Source organism: Emys orbicularis, chromosome 4, assembly GCF_028017835.1.
Source record: "Emys orbicularis isolate rEmyOrb1 chromosome 4, rEmyOrb1.hap1, whole genome shotgun sequence".
NCBI lineage: Eukaryota > Metazoa > Chordata > Testudines > Emydidae > Emys > Emys orbicularis.
The window spans coordinates 31655911-31683721 of NC_088686.1; the positions used below are offsets into that span (position 1 = coordinate 31655911).

At 39.0% G+C, this 27811-nt stretch overlaps 1 protein-coding gene across 2 annotated transcripts; it reads right to left on the bottom strand.

Annotated features, from left to right (window-relative positions):
• Nucleotides 1-1026: 1026 nt before the first annotated feature.
• CPSF2 (cleavage and polyadenylation specific factor 2) lies at nt 1027-20966 on the bottom strand. 2 transcript variants are annotated; one of them, XM_065403734.1, is made up of 14 exons: nt 20818-20966; nt 17255-17414; nt 17041-17146; nt 15117-15246; nt 13586-13701; nt 12796-12983; nt 11987-12277; nt 10369-10469; nt 8887-9087; nt 8049-8201; nt 6837-7062; nt 4609-4911; nt 1363-1497; nt 1027-1255 (listed from the first exon to the last, which is right to left on the bottom strand). In XM_065403734.1, exons 1-14 carry the CDS (start codon nt 20964-20966, stop codon nt 1163-1165), a joined length of 2352 nt encoding a protein of 783 aa, XP_065259806.1. In that variant the 3' UTR covers nt 1027-1162. The 2 variants fall into 2 exon arrangements, with proteins under 2 accessions (XP_065259806.1, XP_065259808.1); XM_065403736.1 differs by lacking the exon at nt 8049-8201.
• Nucleotides 20967-27811: the final 6845 nt, after the last annotated feature.

Sequence of the window (27811 nt, forward strand, 5' to 3'; positions counted from 1 at the left end):
TAAAACCAAAGGTCGAGAATAAAAAAGTAATTTCTCATTAATAGACCAGTGCTCTGCATGTGTTCCATCACTGTTTTCAATTCAGAAATGTAAGAAGTTAAGTGACCCAAGACTGTTCATATTCAACTAAAAATCTAACAAATGTTGGTACCAGTGGCTGTAATCCCACTGCCAGCAATAGGAAAAACAAGTAGTATGAAACCTCGTACCAAGGGGATAAATCCACAAAGTGAAGAATTCAGACTGAAGGACAGAATACCTTCCTGAACTTAGCTCACTGTGCACTGCTCATTATAAGTAACAGAATGCAGGTGTTTTTTTTCTTGAAAGTATTAAAATCAAAATTCTCAAAAGATAGGTATAGCTGGCATAATAGATTGCAACAACTAGAAGTTATACATATATACATATACAGTAGCTAGAAAATGCAAAAACATGTGGTTAGCAGATCTGTCAGACAACTTTTGTTTTTCCAGTCATTCTGTATTAAAGTACCTTATAACATTTTAAAGCTGGCTTTTTGATCCAGGAAACAAATTTTATTTCACAATATCTTATGATGTACTGTATCAATCAGTAGCATGAAGCAGTTACAGTATTAACAAGGGTGCATATTAACCATTGCAGGAAAGTCACTATTAAGCACTTGGCCAATTTTCAATGGCCTAGAAACTTTTTACTGAAACTTCTACTGTTCAGTAGAAGAACCTCCCCACAAAAATCAAAGACAACCCTTTCTTATATTTTTAAAATAGGAAAATTGATTCATTTAATATATTTGCATTCTTAGGCAGAGACTTGGAATGCCATGTCATGTCAAAGAGCATGTTTATGACCAGTTAAATCCTTCTTGGAAGAAAGTTCATAAAGGAAACTGTCAATCTCAATTATAGCATACCAATGGTATTTGCAACAATAATCTTTAACAGTTTGAAAGCCAACAATGTGGAATGTACCAAGAGATGTCTTACATAGAACTGTGGTAGCAATTATTTACCTGTTTAGGTTAGTTTACTGGATTTTGATGTCTAACTTTTCTGAAGAATCAGTATTCTCTGTAGAAATTAGAAAACTACAAAAAGATACCCACAAAAATAAAAAGGTAGAAATCTCCACTATCTTTTAAAGTTCAAGTAAAGACATCATCTTCACAGCATCTCCTTTAGACAATGGCATATTGCTCGTATAAAAGATCTCTTATTCTATAGAAGTCCTGGCAAAGACAGCCTTCCAATCCAATGCGCCCTGTTTCAGTCTGAAACAAAAAACATACTTGAATCTATTATCTTTACAGTGAAGTGGTGAGGGAGATACACAATGCACTGCATATATTCTAGATATTTTTAAAAACAACATACTTACCCTACGAACAGCCACTAGGTTGTTGCACACAAGCACCCCTCCTACAAATTCAGCTTGAATTCCTTCTCGCAGAAGAACTTGTTTAAAATCAGACAGTCTTGGCTCATTCATGAAAACAGACTGATGTCCAATAACCTTTCAATGAATAAAGTACAAAGAAGAAATCTTCTAAAGATTTTAGTAAAACATTTTTATGAAGCCTTTATAATAAAGTAACTCAGCATACGATTGGGGAAAAAAATATTCTAGGGCTGTCAAGCGATTAAAAAAAAGTATCACGATTAATTGCACTGTTAAACAATAATAGAATATAATTTATTTAAATATTTTTGGATGTTGTCTACATTTTCAAATATATTGTTTCAATTATAACAGAATACAATGTGTACAGTGCTCACTTTATTTTTTATTACAAATATTTGTGCTGTAAAAAACAAAAAAAATAGTATTTTTCAATTCACTTAAGTACTGTAGTGCAAACTCTTTATCATGAAAGTTGAACATACAAATGTCGAATTATGTACAAAAATTTCTAAAGATAGCTACAGCAGGACCCAAGGTTTAAGAATCTGAAGTGTCTTCCAAAATCTGAGAGGGACGAGGTGTGGAGTCATGCTTTCAGAAGTCTTAAAGGAGCAACACTCCGATGCGGAAACTACGGAACCCGAACCATCAAAAAAGAAAATCAACCTTCTGCTGGTGGCATCTGACTCAGATGATGAAAGTGAACATGCATCGGTCTGCACTGCTTGGGTCATTATTGAGCATGGACATGCCTCTGGAATGGTGGCTGAAGCATGAAGGGACATATGAATCAGTGCATCTGGCATGTAAATACCTTGCAATGCCTGCTACAAAAGTGCCATGTGAACGCCTGGCAGCATTATCTCCTGCAAATGTAAACAAACTTGTTTGTCTGAGTGACTGACTGAACAAGAAGTAGGACTGAGTGGACTTGTAGGCTCTAAAGGTTTACGTTGGTTTATTTTTGAATGCAGTTATGTGACAAAAAAATAAATCTACATTTGTAGGTTGCACTTTCACAATGAAGAGATTGCATTATGGTACTTGTATGAGATGAATTGAAAAATACTGTTTCTTTTGTTTATCATTTTTACAGTGCAAATATTAGTAATAAAAACAACAACATAAAGTGAGCACTGTACACTTCGTATTCTGTGTTGTAATTTAAATCAAAATATTTGAAAATGTAGAAAAACATCCAAAAATAGTTGTTAAATTTCAATTGGCATTCTATTGTTTAACAGTGTGATTAAAACGGAGTTTAATCACGATTAATATTTTAAATCACGATTTAATTTTTTTGAGTTAATAGTGTGAGTTAACTGCGATTAATCGACAGCCCTAATTTATTTGATTTCCCCTTTGATAGGTGTAATGATTTTAAGAAGGCCTTCTCACTCGCAACTCCTGGTCTCTGCTGGGAGCATGGACCTGCAGGACAGGGCATGGGAAACTCTGGTTTCCTTTTCAAGCTCTGTGATCTTAGCAAAGTCTACTAGGGTGAGATTCTCACCCATACTCAAGCCCTTTTATGCCAGATGAAAGAGCTCTATAAGCCCTGGATCTAGCCAAGAGAGGATTTCCCCCTACGTAGGCATTGTGTAAGACAGCCATAAGGCTGCCCTTGTAGGACCTGCTCACAAGCCCTGGGGCAAGGGGTGTGCTGGGAGCGGTGCCCCGACAATCAACACTGTGGTTCATAGCACAGCCCAGGGAGGCTGCCATAATTTAGATAGCCCTAGGTGCCTTCCCAAGTTATGCTCCAAGGGATACAGAGGCCCTCAGCAGTACTGGTTTGGGAAGATACAAAGGTAGCAACCTACCTCCATCTGGGCTAAGAGTTGCAGCACAAGACCTTACCCTTAATATCTGTATGTCTCAGTTTTCTCTTTTTTAAAAGGAGTTAATGATATCTATCCAAATACGCAAAAGTATTTGAGGACTAAGGACGAAGAGTGCTATTAAGAATTGCACTGTCTGATCTTCTGCTCGTCAGTTAGGTGCTTCTTTTTGAAATTATATTTGTGCATGTATCTATCTTTAACCTACATATGATAAGGAAACATTTACCATAGTGTCAGATGAAATTTAAGAGTAAATCCAAGGAGTGTTACTAACTAGGGCTGTCAATTAATCACAGCTAATGCCTGCGATTAACTGAAAACAAAATTAATGTGTTAATTTTTTAAACACATTAATTGCATACCTCTGGGTGGAGGGGGAGGGGAGAGAGGCATTGGCAGTGAGGGGGCTGAAGCCCCAGCTCGGAGCCTGGTGTAGGGGTGGAGGCTTGAGCCTGGAGCCCCACGCAAGCCCCGAGCGAGTCCCAAGCAGGGCTGAAGCCCCAAGCACCCTGCCTATATTTGAAAATATAGAAAACATCCAAAAATATTTAAATAAATGGTATTATGTTACTGTTTAACAGTGCGATTAAAATTGCGATTAATCGCAATTTATTTTTTTAATCTCAGGATTAATTGCAATTTATTTTTTTAATTGTTTGACAACCCAAATACCAACTGATTTCCAAAGCCATGTATGGTAAGTGCACAGGTCACATAATAAATAAAAAAAATTATTTCATCAGTACCTAGAAGCCCCATCTGAGATCAGGGTCACATTGTGGTAGGCACTGTATATTATATATAATAGAGAGACATTCTCTGTCTTGAAGAGCTCACATCCTGAACAAAGAAAGCAGTAGCTGTGTAACAACTGTAAAAATCACACTAAGGGCTGGTCTTCAATACGGGGAGATAGACGCTGCTGCAATCAATGCAGCAGCGATCGATTTAGCAGGTCTAGTGAAGACCCGCTAATTCGACGGCAGAGCGCTCTCTGGTCGACCCCGGTACTCCAGCTCTCCGAGAAGAGTAAGGAAATTCGAGGGGAGAGCATCTCCTGTCGACGCAGCGCAGTGAAGACACTGGGGTAAGTCGACCTAAGCTACGTAGCTGGAGTAGTGTAATTTAGGTCGACTTACACTCTTAGTGAAAATAAACCCTAAGACACCAATTTACAACATGAACAGTCCGATACTGGAGGCTTTATTCAGGCAAAGCTCCTGACTTTAATGAGACTTTTACCTGAATAAGTCCCGCTTAAAGTCAGGCTTTAAATGTTGAAAAAACTATACCTGCAAATCATCCCCACAAATATAAGACTCAAATCCCCACAAATATAAGAGAGCATGTAGCCAAGGGAAGGCAAAAGCTTTTCTACCTCATGTGGTGGCAGTGGTTCTAGAGTAGGAATGATCTCACTCTCCTCACATATTTCCTTATCATCATCATCAAACAAACTCTTCATAGCCTTTTGCTGTGCAATAACACTGGAGTCAGAAGAAGGCATATCCACTTGCATTTCCAAGTCTTCTCCATCTTCTCTCAGCTCTCCTTCTTCCAGAATGACTCCGGTGTCCACTTTTGAAACCCGCATGTCCAGGACACCATCTATCCAAGCTAGTTCTGCATCTTTCGCTTTACAGAACTGAAGGGAGCTGACCAGAGAATCTTTTAACCTGACCTAAGTTGCACACAGACAAAAACTGTAATGACTTATTTACATAAGCAAACCTGACAGCACATTTCACAGGCTCTTAACACCAAACTTTTTTTAAAATTAATAATTTCCCCATTCATTATGACACCATGTTGTTTGGATCCATCACACTCTTTGGAAAAAAAACCCCAGCAATAAGGCACAACACTAAGTGACAGAAGAGTACACACAGCTTGCACCTGACAATTGGTTTGGAAAGCAGCAGATAAAAACAAACCAATGTTAGTGCTCTTTCTTGGTAAAGATAAACAGATCAGACTGTGGCTTTTGAGACAGCAAGATCTTGTTAGGTTAAGGAGAGACTTTCATTGTAACTCTCCTTTTCACATATTTTTAATCTGAAATATTTTTCTGTAGGACTGAAACTATCCTTGATTGGTCTTGGGATGTTTAAGAATGGTTCCTTCTGCTGTTTGAATTATTGCAGAGATTAAAAAAAAAGGCCACACAACTTATCAACTTTACATTAAAATGGCACTTATGTAGCTCTTTACCAGTCATGATGCGAAAACATTAAAAATCTAAACCTTAAGTGACTAAAACATCACTTTTAACCATATTCAACTAGAATCTAAGATTTTAACAGATTCCAGTAAAAACCTGCCTTTTTTGAGACATCACTATTCACAGTGGCATTGTATTCCCAGCCCCAGATGCTGCTGTTGGGATCAAGTATGAAGGAGACTTGCAAAGGTTTCATTATAAACACACATCACAATCCTCCCAAAAAACAAATTTGATTTATTCTTCTGATGCCCCCCCATCTGTTTCTTTTTCAGATGTTAATACTGCAAAGGCATGAACTAGCACTATGCAGAGAGCAGAAAATTTGTTTTGTGACTGATTTTGAAATCTGATTTTCTTCTGAATTAGAATGAGACTTGAAAGTTCTAAAGTTCTCCATAAAGGAAAACTCCAAAAAAAAAATCTGTTTCAGTCCATCAAAACATTTTGCAATTTTGACATTTTTTATTATAATACAAAATTATAAGAAGTTTTTTCAAAATGAAAAATCATAATGTTTTATTCCAGAACAGCTGAAATGAGATGTTTCAATATTGTTAGAACTTTAACCTGGTTTTCTAAAAAAAACCAAACACACCCAACAATTTCGAGAAGCATTTCAGTTTGGATTTCCATTGGAGTTTCTCCAACCAGCTCTCGCATGCTCTCTTTTATACACCGCTCCCTTCAAACTGAGGTATGTACTCTTCTCTCTAGCCCCATTGCCCCTCCATTAGATCTCTGCTTCAAAGCTTAGTTGGAACCATCTATAATGCTGACATGCTCAGGCAATTTCTCTAGTTTTTTTCATGTTTTACACACACACACACACACACACACACACACACACACACACACACACACACACACACTCTCTCTCTCTCAAATGGTATAGTTAAGATTTTTAGTAAAATTAAGTTGCTCTTACTTGACATGCATATTTTCAGTTACTACTTGGGCTATTTCTTTTGCACCCAAAACTCTTATAGCAGTTTCAATAAGAATTTTGGATATACATGGAATGCAGGACTGGGACTCAAATGGATACCTAAATATATACAATGTGTTCTGCAGAGCAAGTTGAATGAGATACTTTCCTTTTGCACTTTATAATTGCAGGCTTAAATATGTAATCTTAAACGTCTATTAATGTAGTGATTACATTAATAATGTGTAGGTATAACATATGTAATATCCACAAGATTATAATGGAAATGTTTCCATCTTTCCCCAGAAACAAGTTAATTGTCTTGAGTAGATGTAAGTGCTCATACCATTATCATCTTTCCCTCCAAAAGGCACAGCCAAATAATGACATAATCTGATCAATGTAGAGCTCTCACATCCCTCAGTACTCATACAATTGATGAATTCAACCATCTTACCTGATAGATGTGAGTCTCACTGGTTGCATCTACAGTTTCATGCAGTTTAGGCATATAAACTTTAATATCTTTCCCACCAAAAGCTCTGCAAGACTCTGAAAGGTCCTGGCTGGCCTCAGGTGGACCATGGACAATGATCAACTGTCGTGGCTTCATCTGGTTAATGATTTTTTTAATGGAGTCACCATCTGAGCGTCCTTCATAGTCTATGTATGTAACTCTGGCTCTAATTTGATTTTAAAAGAAAAAAATAATTAATGCTTTGTCCTAAATTTTGAGAGAATAATTATGTTGTCTTATTGCAGTAACACTTGCTCTTCCTTTCCCATTCCCTCTCCTGCCCTATCCCACATCATGTATAAAAGTAGACTAAACTCTTCACAGTAGGAACCACGAGTCAAATTCTGTGTCACCTCCAGGAGGAGCAGCACAAGAGGTGCAGCCCACAGGAAGCTTTAAGCCACTTTGTGCCTTCCTGACTTCAAAACAGGCCCCAGCCTAGTTTAGGCAGCCTAAGGAGGTGGGTCTGTTGTAAGTTACAGAAGCCTCCCCAGTGTTGCTTGCAGCATAAGCCAGAATGGCAGTAGTTATGTGCACTATGCCCCTCAAAATGCCAGAGACTGCAAGAGGAAGAGAGTGGAGAGAAGGCCACAGTTGGGCCATATATGGCAGCCCAATGCAGCGCTTGCACCAGTGGAATTCTCCCCCAGCCCTTTAAACCACCCAAGCACCATCTAAGGTGGGGGTGAGGGAGAGAAAGGGGCAAAATCTTCTTTTGTGTCTTTTCATCTGTGCTACAAGGCACCTAGCATCCTTCTGGGTGCCATAAAATAATGATTAATGCTACATTGCTGTAGTTTTCTTTCAATTAGTTTTCTTTCCAAAAAAGGGATTTAATAGGTGATACTTGAAATACATGCAGCTATTTCAATGATTTTCTACCCTTGTCACAAACTTAATATATATCTATATCTATATCTATATATATATATATATATATATATATATATCTCTTCCAGTTCCCCAGAAAAATCTCCCTCTGGATTTGGAAAAAAAAATAAGCAGCCATCATGAAGTTTCAGCCTGAAAAATATTTTTTTGAGAAAAAACAAACAAACCATAAGCAACTAAACACTGTTTGCAATGCATCAGCCATTTCAATTGTGAATCCCTGACAAACAGTGCCCTCCAGCTTATCTAAAAATCACTCACTTTATTTCCATTGATTCTGTTGCTGAAATACATTTGGTAGGAACATCTGATAAATCTTGGTCCATAGGCTCATCTCCATTTGTCAGACCAGATTCTAATTTACTCTTTTCTTCTTCAGTTGCTTGAAGCTCTGGAACTAGGAAATCCTCAGGCCTAATGTTGAAATTTTTAATTATTTGTATTAAAGTAGCACCATGGTTCTAGGTGCTACACAAACAATATTTACTATTACACTATATTACCGTTGAGTTGCTTTACAATTAAAAGTATATAAGCTCAGCAGAAATGCTTTTAAGATTACAATATCTAAACATGCTCAAGGATATTCCACCCCGGATTAACTATATTTCTTCCAGATTAATATCTTTTAGATATTCCAATTTCTGGCATTTACATTCATCCAACCAGTCTGCAAGATTCTCTATCTTTTTAGTAGGAGTTCCTTAAAAGGCAGATATCCTCTTTGCTGGAAGCCAGCGGTTTCTGTTTTCCCTCCTTTTCATTTTAAAGTTTACAAATCAGATTGTGTAATTTAAACAAAAATCAGGTTCACATTGAACAGAAAAGAATTTAATCACTACTCTCTTCTAGGGTAAAGGAAGTGCCTAGAGAGGCAGCATGATTTAAATGGCTTGAGCAGGAGGAAAAAAGGAAGAACTTCTTAATTTCAGTACTGGCACTATCACTAATTCGCTGTGGGGCCTACAGCAACTTGTCTTAATTTTTGTCTGTTATCCTTTGTCTAAAGTGGGGATAATACCTACTTCACAGGTCTGTCGCAAGTGCTTCAAAAACAAAATACTATACAAATAATATTACTATTTTTTCCCGCACATACTTGATAATCTCCCCGTATTCATCCCATTTAATTCTTTCTTCTGGGGCTGGAAACATCGGATAAGACTTCTTGGCCTGTTTGAAGAAGCTTCCTTTTCGGCTTCCTTCACCTTTCATCATCAAGTCATGTTTAGTTTTATGCACTGATGGCTGATCAATATCCTCTTCAACATCACTCTCATCACTGGAATCAATATCTACCCTGAAATGTTACCCCAAAATGGATTTTAAGTTATTTTTTTTAAGTTTCATTTTACACACACGTATAAAATTTCATTTTAAGTTACATATCAAACATTTGCTGGCCATTGCCTGCATTCAGATGGTCACATGCCCAATTTTGCAATTAATGAACATTTAGAAACATTTAAAATCAGTTATTGCTGGAGAACTAAGATGATTTACAAACTTCAGAAAGCATTTGTGATTGTCAAAGAGATCAGCTGAAAGGGGCCCATTAAAACAAAACTCCATAGCTGACTAATGAATGATCTGACATACAGTAACTCCTCACTTAACATTGTAGTTATGTTCCTGAAAAATGTGACTTTAAGTGAAATGATGTTAAGCGAATCCAATTTCCCCATAAGAATGAATGTTAATGGGGGGGGGATTAGGTTCCAGGGAAATTTTTTTTTGCCATACAGTACAGTACTATAGTTGGGATGTGCCCCCGCCTTACCCCACACAGGCACAGCCCACTGGCACTGGAGACAATGAGGCAGGCAAGGAGGCTGAAGGTGCTGTAGGCTAGGAGAAGCACGTTGTGCAGCAGCAGCAGTGGCGGCTTCCCCTACTCTGCAAGCACCAGGGGCAGGGGGCTCAACCCTCGGCCCGCTCACTCCACCCCTTCCCCCAAGCCCCCACCCTTAACCCACCTCTTCTCCCCCCCCTTTACTCCGCACGCCGCGTCCTCGCTCCTCTCCCCTCCCTCCCCTGCCAGCGGCAATCAGCTGGCTTGCAGCATTCAGGAGGCAGGAGCGAGGACATGGCGTGCAGGCTCCCCCTCCCGTTCTGGAGCCAGGGGAGGGAGGGGGAGCCTGCGCGCCAAGTCCTTGCTCCTCCCCCCCCCTTCCTGAACGCCGCAAGCCAGCTGATTGCCGTGGGCAGGAGGCGAGGGGAGGAGGGGGAAGGCACTGATCCGCGGGGTCTGCCGGAGGGCGGGAGGTGGAGGGAGGGGGGTAAGGGGGGCGGGTGTAGGGGAGCTGATAGGGGGGCTGCCAGCTGTTGACAAAGCAGGCAGCCAAACAACGTTATAGCGAAGTATTGCACAAACTTTAAATGGAGCATGTTCTGTAATTGAGCAGGGACGTAAGATCGAAACAACGTTAAGCGAGAGGACGTTAAGTGGGGAGTTACTGTATTTTCACCTATGGAAGCTACAATTTTCAGCTATTTCCAAAAGGTAGTAAGGTATATTGGTTACTTGAAAGCTGTGCCTTTGGCATTAAGAGCCCACTGCATTAATAGGAAATATACTTACTCTTTGGACTGTTCTAACTTTTTAGCTGCTTCTTTCTTTAGTTTCTCCTTTTCTAGGTACTCCTCAAGTTCCTTCCCTTCAAGTTTGACACGTTTCCTCAACTAAAAAGAAAAAAAGTGTGTGTGTGCGTGAGTGTAAAAATATAAAAGGAGGGGGAAAACTGCATTAGAGTAAGCAACTTCAAACAAGCTGTAACTTTTATTGGAAGTTTTAATACCCCTTCTATTGCACCGATTAAAACTTTTACCCAGTCATAACCAGTATCAGGATAGCAAAGTGATTAAGGCTACATTCTGCCACCCACATTGAGTTCAGTAGTAACTTACTCTAAAATGTAAATAAAATCCCTAGTACTGCGGAAATTGAGCAAATATAGTATTACCATGCTTAACAATAAAATAGTTATAGTAAAACTGTATTAAAAATCAACTGATTCACTTTGCAAAACTCCTAAATTGAAACTGATCTTCATTTAGTAACTTACAGTGGGGGAATTATTTTTTCCCCTTCTTTCAGTAACTGAACAGGGCAAAATTCATCCCCAAATAATATTTGGTGTTAGTATTCTGGTTTTCCTGTCTTTGCAACTGACAAACAAGAGCAGAATGTCAAAGTTGAATACTATTATAGGGAACAGTAGCAAATTTTGCTCTGGCTTTAAAGAAGGCATACGACAGTATACGTTTTTCTAAATAATACCGTATCCCGAGGACAATAATGCATTTAGTGTCATTCTATGCTTTTTGGAAATTATAAAAGAAAGCTGCAGAATCTATATGGGAATTGCTAAAGAACCCCTTTAAAGTCACAGATGTGTACACTCCCATACAAACCATAAAATTTGGCAGGTAGAATCAGGAGCAGGTGTAGTATGAAAAATGACTGAAATCAGCTGTATAAGTCAACTATTCCCTTTTATTTTCCACCCTTCATTTTCTTTTTAAATTTCTTGTGTTATATTAACCTCACTCAGCTTGACTTTCTTTTTCCAAATGATTTTTTTGTCCAAATAAGCTAATGTACCTTGCCATCTAAACATCGACAGGAAACTGTACAATTACTTTCTGTTTACTATCAGAGGGGTAGCCGTGTTAGTCTGAATCTGTAAAAAGCAACAGAGGGTCCTGTGGCACCTTTAAGACTAACAGAAGTATTGGGAGCATAAGCTTTCGTGGGTAAGAACCTCACTTCTTCAGATGCAAGAAGTGAGGTTCTTACCCACGAAAGCTTATGCTCCCAATACTTCTGTTAGTCTTAAAGGTGCCACAGGACCCTCTGTTGCTTTCTGTTTACTGTAACATGGGTGTGCTTCTGTGATTTGAAAGGTATTTTTAGCAATTTCTATGCTTACGCTACAGATTTTATAACCTTGCCCTTCAGCTAATATATTATAATTCCCTACCATAAAATCTACTTTTGATCTTATTCTTGTTTGACGATGCCATGCTTAATTGTAACTACAGTTTGACACGTCAGGAAATAAGTGGCTTAAGAATTCTCTCAGCAACTAGACAAAATTTTCAATAGTACAATCAAAAAAGAAATTTAAGCTAGGTCTTGCACACACTGCCACAGTTGGTAAACATCAGAAAATCTGAACTGTAACATATTTCCTTACCTCTATATCTATAACTTTTTCAGAAGGGTTATCTATAAGAAATCGTGCTAGTGTCCCAGGTGTGGTCCTATAAGTTAAAATGACAGAGTTTTTGGAATCCTGACACCACTGTATAAAGAGATCTCTTGAAAACCCACATTCCAAATCAGGCTGGCTGGCAAGCACGACTTTTGGGCTAGGCACTCGAGCCAGGTCAGAAAGACCATGACATAATGAGAGATGGCGGAATTGAAATGGATTGTTCCTCTTGTCTTCAAAACACCTCATCAGTTTGTCACTCATCCATTCAACCTAAGGGTGGTATTGGAAAAAAGTGCTAAGTCATCTGTAAGATTTTTACATGGTACTTTGTAATAACTAAAACTGATGTACAAACTTGATACTTGTACTTGACAACATTAAAAAAATGCTCTTCTAGAGATTCTCAAGTTGATGGGTGCAGTATGCACACACATCAAATCAGTCTCTTTACCAATTCCCCTTTTGGGCAATCACATATCATGTATAAAAATTAAATATTATTTATCACACCTGCAACGTAGGCTAACAGATCATGTGGTACAAAGAAAATGGATTTCCCTATCTATCAAGTCATACTACTGGCAGTATTCTGGTTGTATATTACTTGATGGAGGGAATTTAGATCATGAGTGCCCACTCTGAAATAGGGAAGTCAGACCAGTAACACAGAAATTTTTCTTCCTGTTAAACAGAACTACATGTCCTTGGATAAGCCTACTGTTATCAAGCAGCATTAAGAATGAAAATAATTAGCCCCTTCATAACTGTATTTTAATATCAGAACACACCTGTGATTTAGAAAACTCCACTACATTGTAGCTGACATTATTTAAAAGTGCTAAAGAGTAGACTCCTAATCCTGCATCTTTTGTTCTCCAAATCTGATCAAGAAGTTGGGCAAGTTCCAGAACTCTGCCTGCTGTATCCACGGCTATTAACACATTTCCATCACCTCGCAACGTCTCCAAGACATTGGCTGGAGTGGGATGGGAGGGGAGAAATAAAAAAAATAAATAAAATCAAGTAGCTGCACATTGAACCACAATTAGAAGAGGAGAAAGATTTTTATTTTCGCTACCAAACATCAACTATAATCAGAGGAAAACTAAACTCAAAGTTTAACTGACAATAAGCAGCACTGAAAAATCTCGGCTTCAAAGAGATATTGATGCACAATTCCCATTTTGGGAGCTGTGCCCCTTTTATAGAGCTTTGAAAGGCTCAGCCTTAATATTTAATAGTAATTTCTTTTTTTAAATCCATTTTAATGATTTTTTTAAATGAAGCACAAAGAACTATTGAAATTTACTTCCTTATCTCACAGGAACAGATAAGCTCAGGCTAGATCAAAACATGAAGTCTTTGAATCAATTTTAGCAAGCATGACTCAATCACTTCTCATCTGAAAATATGTTTATTCACAGGATCACTACTGTTAGAAAAAAATAAAAATAAATCAGAAACTTAAAAGAAAATTAAAGATTCTCAATTTTCATGTATATTGCATTTGTTGTAGAAGTTTATAACTCAATTGAAAAAGCATTACTACTGCTTTAACTGATTTGGCAAAATACATACTTAACAGTTGTTCATCTCTTTGCTTCCGTCTGGGTTGTACATAAGTAGCATTAAAGGAATCTGTGATAAGCAGCGAAGGCCTGCTCAACATTTCCAGAGAACATCCATTTAAATGGCTGAAGAAAAAGAAGTTAGGCCACACAAGTTCAGTTTTTGTATTTCTAACGACAAGGCAAAAAAAGTCATAAGATAGTTCTCAATGTGATAGTTTTCAATGTGCAGAACTGGCATTCCCCATTATTTGGCATATTTTCAATTAGATTCTTACTGTCTTTTAATAACAACAACAAAAAACCTTGAAAAAACCCCTCTATCGTAGGAATCGGATGATATTTCTTAAGAGAAAATGTACTAGAACATGGATGATCTGGCTTCATAACCATGTACTTATGCCATGTTTAGAAAGAAGAGTTTTTTGTTAGGCCAAAAGCATGGCACTTCACCCTGCTTTCATTTTCTACTTGTCATGCCTTTCCTTCCCCGAAACCTCTCACCACCCCTTAAATTTAGTTTAAGACAAACAAACCACAAATAATTTGTTTTAAGTCTGCAAACTTCTTCCACTCTGATTTTATTCTCGTCTCCATTTGTCCCTTTGACACATTTTAATTTAAAACAAAATCTTCCTAAAGCAACACAGAATATAATCTCTCTTTTTTGTGGGAGTGGGGGGAAGAGAGGGGAGATTTGCCCTCTTCTCTTTTTAAAGGATCTTAAACATTTTCACAATAATCTAAATATAATTATTTCCTCATTTTAAGCACCAGTCACCTATGTACTTTTTTTCATTGTCTAAGAAATGCCTGTCCCATTTCACTTATTCTTCAATTACTTCTTTATGAGACCAGCTGTGAATACTCCTACAAGCAAAAATTGCCCTGTAATCACATTTTGATCAAAGGAGAAAATGAACACTGCAATTTCCCACAAATATAAATCTAAGATTCAAACCCTCATTCTCCCCCACATTCCCCCCCCCCCCCCCCCACACACACACTGAAGCCTTTGGTATCTGCATTTTGTACCTAGATTACTATGCAACTTTTATGTCTGTCCCGACTCCCATCGCATCTGCAGTCTTGATTACAAGTTGGACCATATATTGGCATTCAGAGGCTCATTAGCATGGTTGTTTTTCCCCTGATAAAAGGGACAGTTATTTATCATTGTCTTAGTCTTCTTCTTAGAAGATTGCTTCTTTTTATTTTTATTAAAAAAAGACACTATTTATATTTTTATTCTCCTTTTTCAACTGGGAGGAGAGATATCCCCTCCTCTCCCCAGCTGTAGCACTGGACATTTTTTGTTTCAAAACTTACAATTAAATTGAAAACAGGATTTGAGAAGGAGGAAACAGAGACCTTATTGCTCTGTTGTACATAGCCATCATCAAATCCAGCTATTTTAGTTGAAGTGAAGTTTGCAATCTTAATATTTCATGCCAGTGCAAGTATTTATCAGGCACTGTTAAATTATATTGCAATACTAACTGAAATTTGGAAAAAAAAATGATTTGCTGTGTTGTACATACATCTCCCTCTTGTGGTTGAAGTCAACAGCATATACAATTTCTTCTTCTCCATCTTTGACAATCTTCCAAATTGTGCCTCCTATCATGTGACCAGCCGGCAGTGGTGTAATAGAAAGACCATGCCCTTTCCCTATAGGAACAATATTGTAACCTCTCAATATTTCAGATATAGCATGCATATTACAATACATTATCCCAACCACAAGGCAGTTTGAAATAAACCACTAACCCAGAGTTACTAGTGAGGGAGATCAGAAATCATTATTCCCTCCAGCCTGAGTACTAACAACAGTGTAAGGTTCCAGTATTCCCTGTGATTAAGGATTCTTCCCCATTTGGCCTCCGGGAAATGGAGTGCTGGGAAAGGTACACCAATCTCAGGTTAAGTTTGTTCCAGCTGTGCTGCTTTGCCCATGAAAACAGGAGGAAAAGAAACACACAACTGGCAGCACTTTTTGCCAGTTATTCTATGAACATAACATACAAACCACACTGGTGAAATGCAGCCATCTCTGGGGTAGAGAGTGGCTGCATTTAACCACTCACTACCCCAGAGATGCAATATTACAGAGCTAACAGCAAGTGAACAGCAAGCTTTAAATAATTAAAGTTTCTAGGAAATTACAGAAGGTGCATGTAGTTACACAGATTAGAAATCAGCCAGACCATGAGGACACACTCATTTCTTATGAAAAATATCAGGAAATGTGGTTCTAGTGTGCCACAGTATAGGTAATAAACCACTTATCTGCACGGAAATACTCTTAGAATTGATGACAACACACAAGTGTGGTCATGCAGCAGTAGAGGGAAAGATGGAGCATAACTTAGCCTGTAACCAGCACAAACATTCTAATCTTAGAAGTGTCCAGCACACACTCTCTGAACTCATTTACATTACAAATATGACAAGTCAGGGGACCCAGTTATAAGACAGTTCAAACTTTACATGTATTCTCATTGGTTTAGTTAGTGTGGACAGGACTTAACTTTGCCCCAATAAATGTGTTAATGCCTTAAACCAGTGGCTCTCAACCTTTCCAGACTACTGTACCCCTTTCAGGAGCCTGATTTGTCTTGTGTATCCCCAAGTTTCACCTCACTTAAAAACTACTTGCTTACAAAATCAGACATAAAAATACAAAAGTGTCACAGCACACTATTACTGAAAAACTGCTCTCTCATTTTTACCATATAATTATAAAATAAATCAACTGGAATATAAATATTGTACTTACATTTCAGTGCATTGTACATAGAGCAGTATAAACAAGTCATTTTTTGAAAATTTAGTTTGTACTGACTTCTCTAATGCTTTTTATGTAGCCTGTTGTAAAATTCGGCAAATATCTAGATGAGTTGATGTACCCCCTGGAAGACCTCTGCATACCGCCAGGGGTAGAAATACCCCTGGTTGAGAACCACTGCATTAGACTACTATAATTTGAGCAGAAATCTCCAACACTCCTGTCCATTTCCTGAAGAACTTGCTTTTCTGTTTTTATTTGTGCTCCTTTTCACTTGGGGAAAATATGTAAGCAACTGTCAATAATGTTGCCTTCAATTAGCTAGCAACAAGATGCATTTTAGAGATGTGGAAGGTATCAGAAAAATAAAGATGAGAAATAAAACATAGGATCGGACAGTCAAATTCAATTCGGCATCATCCTTACTAACTTCAATGGGAGTTGGGCCTTTTTCTGAAATGTAATCATTGGGGCAGAGCCTCAGCTGGGGGTGGAACTATGACAGCTTACACCAATGAGGATCTATTACTTTGTGGTGCTACTGATCCACTTGTAGTGAGTCAGAGGACCTATGCCAAGCACTCTCCTCAAAAAAGCAAACTCCAGTTCAAAATGAAAATGCACAGTAAATCCATTAAAAGACAAGTCAGCTTCTGCATCTTTTGCTGTGTTTTTACCTTTCAAGTTCACAATCTGAGAGAACTTGAGCTGCTGTATTTTATCAAAAGCTGCATCTACATCATCCAATGTAAAGAGAGTGAAATCTTCTGTATTGTGGCGAGACTAGCACAAAAAGGAAACAAAGGAAAACATATTAAAAAGCCCGAAAATCATCTTATATGAAACAGTTTAATAAATTAAATACATGTGAAAATGAGAAATAAAATCTACCTGATAGAGATCATACATAAACATTTGTCCCATTTTATACACAGGAATGGTTGCATAAATAGCACAATTTAAACCCATTTTTCCAACTGCATATGGGAGAGCACCAAGATGTAGAGGATCAGGGTGAGAAAGTAGCACTGCATCAACCTGGTGTACATATCTAGGAGGGAAAAGGAAATATATGTGAAAAAAATTACTGAAAAAAAAAAAAGAAAGATTATTTGTGGTAACATCAAGTGCAAAACTGAAATGCCAAGCAGAAAAAAAATCACTCAGTTTATCCCCAACAGAATGGTGACTTTGAACTAAGGAAAAGTTTTAATAACTGTATAAAAAATAAAGATGAAGGATAAAATTTTAAGAAGCTCTGAAGTGACTTAGGAGCCTAAGTGCCCAAGTCGTTTTTCAAAATGGGACTTAGGATCCCAAGTCACTTAGAGTAAACGTTTCAAAAGTGCCTAATTTCCTAATTTGGCAAACTCCAAACTCACAGGAATTGCATTACTACTATTTCAGACAAGTGATAAATAGTAAGATAAGGGATTAAAATATTTCCAAATTGAAATAGCTTGAATCCAGTATTTAAACAGATTTAGTATGCAATTTCCCTTAGCTTTTCGCAAAACTAGTTTTCCAAAGCTCTTTGAAAACTATACACAGTTAATTATTTATGACTGTTTGGTTGGCTCTGGAACATGAATACTTCTAGCTGTACCATGCCAACCTGACATTTTAATGTAATATTTTCTTTCTCCTCCAGAATGATTATGCTTGTTTAGTGCTTATTTGTATTACAATTATAAATCATAAAACATGAGATGACTTAATATCCTTGCTACATAATTGAATGGCTAACACTATCAAAAGATTTTAAGAAACATTACATTTATTAATTGTGAAATTAAATTAGTCTAGGACTCAGGGCCCAATTCTACAGCCTTTACTCACTTGAATAGTCCCATTTAAAAAACAGGAGTAAAGGCTACAGAATCAAGTCCCAAATCTGTAAAAGCCAAATTAAAAAAATATCTATTTAAAGAAAGAGGAAGAGGTCAAATGTAAGTATTTCAAACAACAGTAAGTGGCTGGATTGTTTTTTAAAAAGTAAGAAAATCGATTCTTTGACCTACTGGCTAAACATTTTATAAAAACAGAGACATCTTGAACAACAGACAGGTGAAAAAAATGTTTTATTCTGAAATGCTAACAGCATGTTTATTGCCCATATTTGAGTAGCACATGTAGCAGGAAAACCCTTTTGCTGAAGAATAACTGTCTGGTTCAAAAAAAGAACAGGAGTACTTGTGGCACCTTAGAGACTAACAAATTTATTAGAGCATAAGCTTTCGTGGGCTACAGCCCACTTCTTCGGATGCATATAGAGTGAAACATATATTGAGGAGATATATATACACACATACAGAGAGCATGAACAGGTGGGAGTTGTCTTACCAACTCTGGGAGGCCAATTAAGTAAGAGAAAAAAACTTTTGAAGTGATAATCAAGATAGCTCAGTACAGACAGTTTGATAAGAAGTGTGAGAATACTTACAAGGGGAGATAGATTCAATGTTTGTAATGGCTCAGCCATTCCCAGTCCTTATTCAATCCTGAGTTGATTGTGTCTAGTTTGCATATCAATTCCAGCTCAGCAGTCTCTCGTTGGAGTCTGTTTTTGAAGTTTTTCTGTTGTAAGATAGTAGGTGACTTCTGGGTACTCGTCTGGCTCTGTCAATCTGTTTTTTCACTTCAGAAGGTGGGTATTGTAGTTTTAAGAATGCTTGATAGAGATCTTGTAGGTGCTTGTCTCTATCTAAGGGATTGGAGCAAATGCGGTTATATCTTAGAGCTTGGCTGTAGACAATGGATCGTGTGGTGTGTCCTGGATGGAAGCTGGAGGCATGTAGGTAAGTGTAGCGGTCAGTAGGTTTCCGGTATAGGGTGGTATTTATGTGACCATCGCTTATTAGCACAGTAGTGTCCAGGAAATGGACTGCTTGTGTGGACTGATCTAGGCTGAGGTTGATGGTGGGATGGAAATTATTGAAATCATGGTGGAATTCCTCAAGGGCTTCTTTTCCATGGGTCCAGATGATGAAGATGTCATCAATGTAGCGTAAGTAGAGTAGGGGCGTTAGGGGACGAGAGCTAAGGAAGCATTGTTCTAAGTCAGCCATAAAAATGTTGGCATACTGTGGGGCCATGCGGGTACCCATAGCAGTGCCGCTGACTTGAAGGTATATATTGTCCCCAAATGTGAAATAGTTGTGGGTGAGGACAAAGTCACAAAGGTCAGCCACCAGGTTAGGTGTGACATTATCGGGGATACTGTTCCTGATAGCTTGTAGTCCATCTTTGTGTGGAATATTGATGTAGAGGGCTTCTACGTCCATAGTGGCCAGGATGGTGTTTTCTGGAAGATCACCGATGGATTGTAGTTTCCTCAGGAAGTCAGTGGTGTCTCGAAGATAGCTAGGAGTGCTGGTAGCGTAGGGTCTGAGGAGAGAGTCCACATAACCAGACAAGCCTGATGTTAGGGTGTCAATGCCTGAGATGATGGGGCGTTCAGGATTTCCAGGTTTATGGATCTTGGGTAGCAAATAGAATACCCCTGGTCGGGGTTCTAGGCATGTGTCTGTACAGATTTGTTCCTGTGCTTTGTCAGGGAGTTTTTTTAGCAGATGGTGTAGTTTCTTTAGTTTTCTATCTCCCCTTGTAAGTATTCTCACACTTCTTATCAAACTGTCTGTACTGAGCTATCTTGATTATCACTTCAAAAGTTTTTTTCTCTTACTTAATTGGCCTCCCAGAGTTGGTAAGACAACTCCCACCTGTTCATGCTCTCTGTATGTGTGTATATATATCTCCTCAATATATGTTTCACTCTATATGCATCCGAAGAAGTGGGCTGTAGCCTACGAAAGCTTATGCTCTAATAAATTTGTTAGTCTCTAAGGTGCCACAAGTACTCCTGTTCTTTTTTTGAACCAGACAGTTATTCTTCAGCAAAAGGGTTTTCCTGCTACATGTGCTACTCAAATATGGGCAATAAACATGCTGTTAGCATTTCAGAATAAAACATTTTTTTCACCTGTCTGTTGTTCAAGATGTCTCTGTTTTTATAAAATGTTTAGCCAGTAGGTCAAAGAATCGATTTTCGTACTTTTTGGGCAGCCCCTGAGCCAGACCCAGACACTGCAGAAGTCATGGAATCCATGGCCTCCCTGACAGACTCGCAGCCTTATTGATAATACATAGAATTGACCCAAGCTAAGTATCTCATAGCTGTATATATTGGATCTGCAGGGCTATTAGATATAAAAAAATCATATTTATGTAACTAATGCAAGTTGATATAATTCAGAATACACACAGAGCAGATCTATTTATTAAAAAGGTTTTAGAAGAGTGATTTTCCCTATCATATATGCAATTTTAAACAGAAAACAAAAATTTTGGATTTTTATTCTACATCATGAGCATAAAATATCATGCTTTAAAACATGCAGTAATGTGTTTTCAGGGCTTTTATTAAAAAAAACAAAGGATAAGCAATTACTTACTTCCTTAGAGAATCAATGATATCCATTGAAAAATTCTCATCCCAGCCACAGTCCAATAAAAAACGAAACTCGTCTACCTGCAGCAGATAGCAGAGAGCAGATTCCTCCTGAACCCCTGAGAGCGTAGTCAATTTGATAATGGAGGTCATTTTGCTGTCCAAATGTCTGCTTACCAAAACAACTATTTTAAAAAGAAAAAAAAAAGTAAACATCTAATACAAAAGAAGTTTGTATTTAGATATTTAGACCAACCGTTTTTATCATTTGTGTAAACATATGCAAGTCAGTAATAATTTTGTATTATTATTATTACTAGGTAATACCTCGTTATCAATTACCAGAAATTCTACTGACATTGCTGTATTTTAAATACAAACACAGAAAACAATCTCTTATAGTTCTGAGATTGGGATTGTTTTCAGATACTTCCCTAAAAACCTAACAAATTTTATTGATGTCAACAATCAAAAATGTTGCAAGTCAATGTATGGCAACTTCCTATTTAAAAGGGATTGTTCATTAAAAGAGAGCTGGATGGAGATAAATAGACATACACACGCTTCCACTGAAGATGAAGAGAAAGGCAGATTGACAAAGAAACAGAAAAAGCCTGAGAAACTAGATCATAGAAGTGTAGGACTGGAAGGGACCTCAATAGGTCATTTAGTCCAGGTCCCTGCACTCAAGGCAGGACTAAATAATAACTAGACCATTCCTGACAGATAATTGTCTAATCCAGTGGTTCTCAAACTTCATTGCACCGCGACTCCCTTCTGACAACAAAAATTACTACACAACCCTGGGCGGGGGGGCAAGCCCGAGCCCCAACACCCCATGGAGGGAGGCTGTAACCTGAGTCTTGCTGCACAAGGCCCAGCAAGAGAACAAGATAAATTCATGGAGGTTAAGTCCAATAATGGCTATTAGCCAGGATGGGTAAGGAATGGTGTTCTTAGCCTGTTTGTCAGAGGGTGGAGATGGATGGCAGGAGAGAGATCACTTGATCATTGCCTGTTAGGTTCTCCCTCTGGGGCACCTGGCATTGGCCACTGTTGGTAGATAGGATGCTGGGATGGATGGACCCTTGGTCTGACCCAGTATGGCCATTCTTATGTTTTATGTGTTCTTAAGTCTAACACCAGCCCTGGTGACCCCATTAAAACAGCGCCACAACCCAGTTTGAGAACCGCTGGACCTGTTTTTAAAAACTTCAAAAACAAAGATTCCACAACCTCCCTGTGCAATGTTTCAGTGCTTAACTACCCTGACAGTTACAAAGTTTTTCCTAATGCCCAACCTAAACCACCCCCGCTGCAATTTAAGCCCATTGCTTCTTGTCCTATCCTCAAAGGTTAATGAGAACAATTTTTCTCCCGCCTCCTTGTAACAAACTTTTATGTACCCTCTCCCCACATCTTCTCTTCTCCAAACTAAACAAACCCAATTTTTTAGTCTTTCCTCATAGGTCATGTTTTTCTAGACCTTTAATCATTTTTGTTGATCTCTTCTGGACTTTCTCCAGTTTGTCCACATCTTTCCTGAAATGCAGCACCCGGACCTGGACACAATACTCCAGTTGAGGCCATATCAGCATGGAGTAGAGCGGAAGAATTACTTCTTGTGTCTTGCTTATAACACTCCTGCTAATACATCCCCTTTTTTTGCAACAGTGTTAAATGGTTGACTTATATTTAGTTTGTGATCCACTATAATCTCCAGATCCCTTTCCACAGTACTTCTTCCTAGGCAGTCATTTCATATTTTGTATGTCTGTAATTGATTGTTCCTTCCTAAGTGGAGTATTTTGCATTTGTCCTTACTGAATTTCATCCTATTTACTTCATACCATTTCTCCAGATCATTTTGAATTTTACAGTAGAACCTCAGATTTATGAACACCTTGGGAGTGGAGGTTGTTCGTAACTCTGAACAAAACATGGTTGTTCTTGCAAAAGTTTACAATGTACATTGACTTAATACAGCTTTGAAAATATATTATGCACAAGAAAAATGCTGCTTTTAACCATCTTAATGTAAATTAATCAAGCACAGAAAGAGTACCTTATCAAATCTTTTTTTAAAAACTTTCCCTTTGTATTTTTAGTAGTTTATATCTCCCACAGTACTGTACTTGCTTTTTGGGGGGAGAGGAGTGCCTCTGCTGCTGCCTGACTGCATACTTCTGGTTTCAAATGAAGTGTGTGGTTGACCGGTCAGTTTGTAACTTTGGTGTTCATAACTCTGAGGCTCTACTGCAATCCTATCCCCCAAAGCACTTGCAACCCCTCCCACCTTGGTATCAACCACAAACTTTATACGTGCACTCTCTATGCCATTATCTAAATCATTTATGAAGATATTGAACAGAACTGGACCCAGGACCGATCCTGCAGGACCCCACTAGATATGCCCTTCCAGTTTCATTAAGAACCACTGATAACTACTCTCTGGGAATAGTTTTCCAACCAGTTATGCAGCCAACTTATAGCTCCAGCTAGGTTATATTTCCCTAGTTTGTTTATGAGAAGGTCATGCAAGACAGTATCAAAAACCTTCCTAATGTCAAGATATACCACATCTTACTCTTGAGGAAATTCTGCACCAAAAAATTAAAAATTCTGCACATATTTTAAAACTCTGCATATTTTGTCAATAAATGTACAGGCTCTAACATGGCAGTCGGGAGCACTTGCCACTGGCTGCATGGAGGTGGGAGATCACCCTGCAGCGCCCCTCCAGAAACAAACTCAGCAGTGATGCTCCTCCTGACCCTCATACAGTGCAAGGGCTTTGCCTATCCCACAAACAGCCCAGAGTCATGCCCCTCCACACCAGATGAACCAAGATAGCAAGCGAGGGGGCATCGTCTCTCACACATACCCACTGGTCCCCAATCCACGTGTGGGGCAGGCAGGCTCAGACCTGCAGGACCCAAGTGTGGAGGGGGATCCAGAAGTGGGGTGAGAGAGTTCTATGTAGGACAAGCTGGATGTGGGGGGCTCAGTGGAGCGGTCCCTAGCCTCTGTTTGCCAGAAGCTGGGAACGGGCAACAGGGGATGCATCACTTGATGAATCCCTATTCTGTTCATTCCCTCTGAAGCACCTTGGCCAATATCGGAAGACAGGATTCTGGGCTAGATGGACCTTTGGTCTGACCCAGTATGGCCATTCTTATGGTCCGAGTGTGAAAGGGGCGGGGGGTAACTAGATGCAGAGGGCCTCATTAGGGGGGTTCCCGATGCAGGGAGAATGGGACTCTGCAGAGAGGTCCAGGTGAAGATGGTTGGGGCTCAGCAGGGAGGTGTGGGGGAGATGGGAATCAGAAAAGAGGGTATGAGAGATTCAGAGAGGGGGTCCAGGTGCTGGGGCAGGAGTCCAGGTGCAGCTGGTTGGGTCTCAGTCAGTTGGGGGTCCAGATACAGAGCTTGTTAGGGTGGTCCAGGGAGAAGTCCATTGGGGTGGAGGTTCAAGTATGGGGGCTCAACAGGGGCTGGTATGGATTCAGGGGTGGCACTCCAGATGCAGGGGGAGGGAATCAGCCGGGTGGAGGTTCAAGCGCAGGGAGGGCAAGACTCAGCAGGCATAGGTATGGAGAGATCTGGATGCATGGGGGTTGGGCGGACAGGGGAGCAGGTCCCCATACAGTGACCCCCCCTCCCATGGCTGAAGGAATGATGGGGGCAGGAAGTGGGGACACAGAGCTTCCTGCAGCCAGGAGAGGTTTCTGGGGGTGGGTCTGACCCAGCCCCAGCCGCTACTTGCAAGGGAAGAGGAAGTTCTGTCCTCCCCAGCCCAGCCGAGACTAGCAGCTGAGCCTGGCACAGGGTAGGAGCCACCAGCCGGGGCATCCCCCCCATAGTGATTTACCTGTCCGCTGGCTGCTCCGGGCACCCGAAACGACATGCCCGTTCTGCTAGGGAGGAGCCCCATGACCACTCTTGCGACTTCCCTTTGCTTCCCCCTCAGAAGTCATATTTCTACAGGGAAGCAATGAATTCTGCATGCACACAGTGGTACAGAATTCCACCAGGAGTAAACATCTACCATTTTCCCCCATCCACAAAGGCTTGTTACTAAGGCTGTTGATTAATTGCAGGTAACTCACGTGATTAACTCAAAAATTAATCACACTTAATCAGAGTTTTAATCACCTTGTTAAACAATAGAATACCAATTGAAATTTATTAAAAAAAATTTGGATGTTTTTTGCATTTTCAAGTATATTGATTTCATTTACAACACAGAATACAAAGTGTACAGTGCTCACTTTATATAACTTTATTACAAATATTTGCACTGTAAAAATGGTAAACAAAAGAAACAGTATTTTTCAGTTCACCTCATACAAGTACTGTCGTGCAATCTCTTTTTCGTGAAACAACAACTTACAAATGTAGATTTTTTGGTTACATAACTGCACTCAAAAACAAAACATTGCAAAACTTTAGAGCCTACAAGTCCACTCGGTGCTACTTTTTGTTCAGCCAATCACTAAGACAAACAAGTTCGTCTACATTTACGGAAGATAATGCTACCCACTTCTTATTTACATCACCAGAAAGTGAGAACAAGCGATCGCATGTGACTTTTGTAGCCGGCATTGCAAGATATTTACGTGCCAGATATGCTAAACATTTGTATGCCCCTTCCTGCTTCGGCCACCATTGCAGAGGATATGCTTCCATGTTGATGATGCTCATTAACAAAATGCAAAGGTACCAATCTCAGAGGGATGAGGTGTGGAGCATGCTTTCAGAAGTCTTAAAAGAGCAACATTCTGACATGGAAACTACAGAACCTGAACCACCACCAAAAAAAACCCCACACCCACCCAACCTTCTGCTGGTGGCATTTGACTCAGATAATGAAAATGAACATGCATCAGTCCGAACTGCTTTGGATGGTTATCGAGCAGAACCTGTCATCAGCATGGACGCATGTCTCCTGAAATGGTGGTTAAAGCATGAAGGGACATATGGATCTTTAGTGCATCTGGCATGTAAATATCTTGCAAGGCCAGCTACAACAGTGCCATAAGAACACCTGTTCTCACTTTCAGGTGACATTGTGAACAAGAAGCGGGTAGCATTATCTCCTGCAAATGTAAACAAACTTGTTTGTCTGAGCGATTGGCTGAACAAGAAATAGGACTGAGTGGGCTTGTAGGCTCTAAAGTTTTGCAATGTTTTGTTTTTTAGTGCAGTTATTTTTTTGTACGTATTTGTAAGTTCAACTTTCATGATAAAGAGATTGTACTATAGTACTTGTATTAGGTGAATCGAAAAATACTATCTCTTGTTTTTACAGTGCAAATATTTGTAATAAAAATATAAAGTGAGCACTGTACACTTTGTATTATGTTATAATTGAAATCAATATATTTGAAAATGTAGAAAACATCCAAAAATATTTAAATAAATGGTATTCCATTATTGTTTACTCTCACAATTAATCACAATTAATTTTTTTATAGGATTTGTTCTTGTCAAATCCATGTTGACTGTTACTTATCACCTTATCTTCTAGATTCTGGGTACTGACGTTAAGCTGACTGGTCTACATTCCCCATTTTTATAGACTGGCATTACACATTTGCTCTCTGCCAGTCCTCTGGAATCTCTCCCATCTTCCATGAGTTTTCAAAGATAATTGCTAATGGCTCAGATATTTCTTCAGTCAGCTCCTCAAGTATTTCAGGATGTATTTCATCAGGCTCTGCTGACTTGAAGATATCTAACTTGTCTAAGAAATTTTTAACGTGTTCTTTCCCTATTTTAGCCTCAGGTCCTACCTCATTTTCATTGGTGTTCACTGTTAGATATCCAAAAATTACTGATCTTTTTAGTGAAAAATGAAACAAAAAATCATTTAGCACTTCTGCCATTTCCACATTTTATGTTATTGCGCCTCCCCCCCTTTGAGTAACAAGCCTACCCTGTCATTGGTCTTCCTCTTGCTTCTAATGTATTTGTAGAATGTTTTCTTGTTACCTTTTATGTCTCTAGCTAGTTTAATCTCATTTTGTGCCTTGGCCTAATTGTGTCCCTCCTACTTGTTTTTTAAAAATATTTATCCTTTTTAATTTGACCTAATTACCATTTTTATAGGACTCTTTTTTGAGTTTCAGATCATTGAAGATTTCCTGGTTAGGCCATGGTGGTCTCTTGCCATAGTTATCTTTCCTATGCAAAATAGTTTGCTCATATCCTTAATAATGTCTCTTTACAAAACTGTTAACTCTCTCAAACTGTTTTTCCTCTTAGACTTGCTTCCAATGGGATCTTACCTACCAATTCCCTGAGTTTGCTAATGTCTGTCTTCTTGAAATCCATTATCTTTATTGTGCTGTTTTCCCTCCTACCATTCCTTAAAATCATGAACTCACCATTTCATAATGGTCACTACAATCATGAAGTTTTTTTAAATATAACTTTTAAAAAGTACTAATGAAAACAGAGAGTCACCCTTTGGCCTCCTTTTTCTGAAGATTGGGCATATTTAGTCTTGAAAAAAGGAAACAGAGGAGACCTGAAAATAGTCTTCAAATATGTGCTGTTATTAAGGGGATTATGCTCAATTGGTCTCCATATCCACTGAAGGCAGGACAAGAAGTAAAGGGCTTAATCTGCAGCAAGAAAAAACAGAGTTCGATATTAGAAAATATTTTCTAACTCCAACAGTAGTTAAGCTCCCTTCCCAGGGAACTTGTACAACACTCATCTTTGGAGGAATTTAAAAACGGGCTGGACAAATACCTGGCAAGGATGGTCTAGGTTTACTTGCCTAGGGGCTGAACTAGAGCACCTCCCAAGCCACACGTCTAGGATTCTGTGATTGCCAGAAGGCTAGAGGTCTCCCCAAAGGAGATGCAATGCGAGCAGGACACACACATACACAGACCTGGTGCATGACCCCTTCACTCACTGCCACCTGCCCCCAGCGGCCTCACTCTGTGAGAACAGACTCTCACTCCCGCCTCTCTCTGGAAGTGCCC